General features: G+C 47.4%; 1 protein-coding gene across 2 annotated transcripts in view; it reads right to left on the reverse strand.

Moving 5' to 3' along the window:
- Nucleotides 1–3,578: 3,578 nt before the first annotated feature.
- Nucleotides 3,579–5,000, reverse strand: part of LOC143276489 (alpha-glucosidase-like) — a 59,815-nt gene continuing 58,393 nt past the window's right edge. For both annotated transcript variants that reach the window (XM_076581006.1, XM_076581007.1), the window contains one exon: nt 3,579–4,574. In XM_076581006.1, coding sequence (XP_076437121.1) covers nt 4,364–4,574 — 211 coding nt within the window. In that variant the 3' untranslated portion in view covers nt 3,579–4,363. The remainder of the gene's footprint in view (nt 4,575–5,000) is intronic.

The following is a 5,000-nucleotide window of genomic DNA, read 5'->3' on the forward strand; positions in this document are numbered from 1 at the left end:
GGTTCTCTTCTTCTTCTTCTTCTTCTGCGTTCACTCGTATGCACACGAGTGGGCTTTTACGTGTATGACCGTTTTTACCCCGCCATGTAGGCAGCCATACTCCGTTTTCGGGGGTGTGCATGCTGGGTATGTTCTTGTTTCCATAACCCACCGAATGCTGACATGGATTACAGGATCTTTAACGTGCGTATTTGATCTTCTGCTTGCATATACACACGAAGGGGGTTCAGGCACTAGCAGGTCTGCACATATGTTGACCTGGGAGATCGTAAAAATCTCCACCCTTTACCCACCAGGCGCCATCACCGTGATTCGAACCCGGGACCCTCATATTGAAAGTCCAACGCTTTAACCACTCGGCCGTCGAACACTGGGTCAAAGTCACACGCAAACCATTTTTGACCATGGCGCTTCCGACACAGCAACAACGGTAAGTATCAGTATCAGTTTCAGTAGCTCAAGGAGGCGTCACTGCTTTCGGACAAATCCATATACGCTACACCACATCTGCCAAGCAGATGCCTGACCAGCAGCGTCACCCAACGCGCTTAGTCAGGCATTGAGAAAAAAATTTAAAAAAGGAAAAAAATAATAAAGATTAAATAAATAAATAAAATAAATAACAAAACAAAAAATAAATAAAATAAAATAAGTAAATAAATAAATAATAGATAAATACATAAAAAGAACTACTACTAAAAATGATGTTTATAAGGCGCAAAAACTTGATGAAGTCAACTGTAAGCGTACAAAAAAAAAAAAAATTAAAAAAAATAAATAAATAAAAGAAACGGTAAGAAAGGAGTTGACTTCACCTGTTGGTCAATAAACCAGTCATCCACACTCAAACTGCCCACCAGCTGGACGTTGAATGAATGATGCAAGTCAGTGAAACGAACCGAGAACTAGTTCTACAGAATTCTGTCTACAGGATGTTTGCAGGAACCAAGAACAAAACAAGCAATCAAGAAAAAAAAGAAAGGGGGGGAATGTTTATTCAATAATAAAATGATGATGATCGTAACGAAGAAGAAGAAGAAGAAGAAGAAGAAGAAGAAGAAAGTATAGATAAGCACATCCCTATACTACTGAAGAAGAATAACGCAGTGAAGTAAGATAAGATATAACATTCGTGGGTTGATCCAAAAGTTCTCGACCTCACATAGAAAGCTTGGCTGAAGAAACCTAACTCTTTCCTACTTTTCAGTATAGTCTCCCCTGACTGAAGTGCACTTTGTCCAGCGGTGTTCAAGCAGTGCTATCCCTGCGTAGGAAAGGTTGCGTCTTGTGCCTCCAAAAATGCCTCAACGGCATGAATGACGTCATCGTCACTCCAAAAACGGCGCCCACGAAGATGGGATTTCAGTTTGGGGGAACAGGAAACAGACAGATGGAGCCAGGTGTGGTGAGTGAGGAGGGGGGTGTGGGAGGGCAAAAGTTGAAACTCACAGTTTGCAGCCTCAGCCACTGCCACTGAATGGCACAGTGTGAACTGGTGCACTGTCCTGAAACAAAGAACCCCCCCCCCCCCCCCCCCCTCCCCCCCGCTCAGAGCTTTCATCGGTGTTTTTATTGGATGGTTTATTTTCCTTTTGCAGGCAGTCAATCATTATGATTCTTTCGCAGTCCCAGAAAGAAGCAATGAACTCTCCAACAGATGCCACCTGTTTGAATTTCTTGGGAGGGTAAGAACCAAGGTGCTTCCATTGCTTGCTTTGCTTTTTTTTTTATTCAGGCTCAGAGTGGTGAACCACGTTTCATCCTGGGTGACAATTCTCCGAAAGAAATTAGCTGGGTCGGCCTGGAAACAAGCAAAAAGATTTTTTGAAGTTTTTCAAGTCTGGCCAGCTTCTGATCTGACATAAGCATTCTGGGCACCCATCTTGCAGATAGCTTAATCATCCCCCAAGCTGTCAGTCAAAACCGTCTGCACTGAACCACAGCTGATGCCCAAAGTGTTGGTTATTTAAGCAATAGACAAACGCCTGTCATCCAAGACCGTGATGGTGAATGGCTTCCATTTGATCATCAGTAGTTCTCTTCTTCTTCTTTTCGGTCGCACTTGTCACAGAGTCAGGCTGGCCTGCGAGACAAATGTCGTCGTGGCTTCCAGGTCTTGTCTGCAGCCGTAGAGCTTGGTGCGTAGTGGGGTCGCTTCTGGCCACACGGTGTCTCTCAGTCCCTGGTGGAGGGGACAAGTCTGCAGAACATGTTCTGGTGTTTGGTCTTCAAGACCACAGGGACAGGTCTGTGATGGTGCCAGCTTCAGCTTCTTGAACATGTGCGCGTTAAGGCGGCAGTGTCCTGTGCGTAAGCGCATAATTGCTACCTGCTGCCAGCGTTCAAGCTCGTGATATGCATCCCTTGTGGCTTGTGGTCGTAGTGCTGCCTTCACGAGGGTCTTCTTTTCAGCGAAGGTAACACTGTTGTTTGGTTGTCTTTCTTTCGCTCCGAGTTTGGCGAGCTGGTCCGCAATTTCGTTGCCTGGAATTCCGCAGTGGGCTGGAACCCATTGCAGCACTACTCGTCGTTGCTGGGCAACTTCTTGTAGTTTCTCCTTGAGACGAGGAAGTTTATCTCTTGCAAGGGCTTCCAGGACAGACAACGCATCTGTCAGAAAGACAACTTGTGGGCATTCGCTCTCCGAGTCGTGAACCATTGAAGCGGCCTGTATGAGCGCCTGAACCTCAGCTGCGTAGTTTGAACAGTACTTTCCTGTGGGTATCCTTGCTGTGGATGTGTGGTGCTCAGGAGACTTCATGTACACTCCTGCTCCTCCGTCAGCAACAGCGTTGGTTGCAGAGCCATCTGTGTACACGTGAATCCAGGATTCTTCAGGGTACCTTTCAGCAATCATGGTTTGTGTCAGAGTGCGTTTGGCCGTGTCATCCTGAGAGTCTCCTGGAGCGACCTGAGGGACTGATGTTGAGATATGAAAACTTGTGGAGTCTTCATTCCATGGCTGCGGCAGGTCGTTGGGACTCAGTGGAAGCGTCGATGGAGGCACACCATCCCGGTGCGCCCTGGCAAGTCTCTTGCTTTCATGGATAAAGCTACTGCGCTTGAGGCGGTTCTTTGTCAGTCCGTTCATCCTCTTCTTCATCGGATGATCAGGCAGGCACTGGAACTTTTCTGCTTGGACCATGATTTTGGCGTCTCTCCTTTGTGCAAGGGGTTGTATGGCAGTAACCTCCTCCATGGCCTTGATTGGTGTGGATCGCATGGATCCGGTGATGATGCGTAGGGCTTGATTTTGGACCCTATCCAGAGACTGCTGGTGGGTCTTCGCTGCAGTAGACCAGGCTGTTGAGCCGTACTCAAGGTGGGGCCTGACGGTTCCCTGGTAGACGCGCTTGAGTATCGTTTCGTTTGCTCCCCAGCTGGTTCCGGCTAGCTTTCGCATGATGGCCAACTTGCGTCTGGCTTTTGCTTCAGCACGTTTGATGTGTGGCTTCCAGGTTTGTCTCTTGTCGAAGGTGACACCAAGATAGGTAGCCTCCTCGTCACTTCTCAGGGGTGTGTCGTCCAGTTTGATGGTTCCTGGTTTTTGTTTTGGTGACAGTGTGAAGAGTGTCAGAGGATTTGGGGTGTCTGGACTGTGGGTCATCTTCTGCGCTTTCCCTGCCTCACTTGAAGTCAGCAGCCAACTTCTTGATTGTTGAATAAGAAGAGCAGTCAACACCAAGTGTGTTGACATGTTTTCATGGATGATCTCATGTGTCATTCCTGTTCTGCAAATACTTGATTACCGCACAGGCTTCCATTCTGTTCATTTCTGTTTTTTCGCTACCCATGGCATCTTTCAAAGACCCTCACCTACAAAACAAATACAGATAGATACTTGTAACTTTGTGAATAACATTTGAAGAGATTCTAGTTCATAGCTGTGCCCATGTTTCGCAGTCAGTGCCATTGCTTCTAGGTTAGGCCGGAAACTTTTTTGATCTACCCTCACAATATGTATGTAAAAATGATTCCCAACAGACTGTTCTTCGCCACAACAAATCCGTTGTGATGGTAGTGTGCAACTTGAGAAGCACATCAAAGAACAAAACATTATTTTTTGTACGCATACTGCAGATTCCAAAATGACCCCCTCCCCATCCTCAACATATTACAATGCAACTCTCACCCCTCACAGTTCCTGTATAAATGATATTCCCTCAGCAAATCATTGTTCTCCACATTACGAATCTCGGATAAGTATGGCTTGCAAAACCATAAACACGCCAACAAATCAAAGCAAAAACACACCGCGAATTCCAAAATGCACATCCCCCTCCCCCCCACCTCAAAATCCAAAATGACCCCCCCCCCCTTTCCCCTCTCCCCCCACTTAACAACACAACTCCCCCGCACCCCCTCACAGTTCCTTGGCCACATAATCCCAGGACAGCACCACCCCCTGATGAGGCCCCAGTTCCAGACCGGAAGTGGACACCTTATCCCCTTTGTTGTACTTGACGTCACTTCCCGTCCGCAGCGCTACCGAGGCCTCGCCAGGGATGGTGTTGTAAGTGCCGCCGTAATTCTTCCACACGGTGGTGTTGGCGAAATTCAGTGCCACTAGGAATCTGCAACAGGGGAACAAGAGAAAGAAGCGTGCATGGAGATTTATGAGGAAGACTGATCAATAGAAAGCCAGGGAGAGAGACAAGGGTGAGGGAAGGAGGGGAAGGGGGGGGGGGGGGAGGGGGGTACTGTGGCTCAGGAAAGAGGGTTGAGGGGTGTAGAGTTGGGGCAGGGATGCACTGCAGTAAAGAACGTGGATGGAAGTTTGCAGAAGAGATATAGATTGATGGATAGATGGGGGATCTCTCCCTCCCTCTCTCTCTCTCTCCCTCTGTGTGTGTGTGTGTGTGTGTGTGTGTGTGTGTGTGTGTGTGTCTGTCTGTCTGTCTCTCTCTCTCTCTCTCTCTCTCTTAAAAGATGTCTAGATGTGCCTCTAAAATCAACCGACAAATTCAATTATTCAGAGTTAAATTGATACCCCTTTTCAT

This window comes from Babylonia areolata, chromosome 32, assembly GCF_041734735.1.
Source record: "Babylonia areolata isolate BAREFJ2019XMU chromosome 32, ASM4173473v1, whole genome shotgun sequence".
Classification (NCBI taxonomy): Eukaryota; Metazoa; Mollusca; class Gastropoda; order Neogastropoda; family Buccinidae; genus Babylonia; species Babylonia areolata.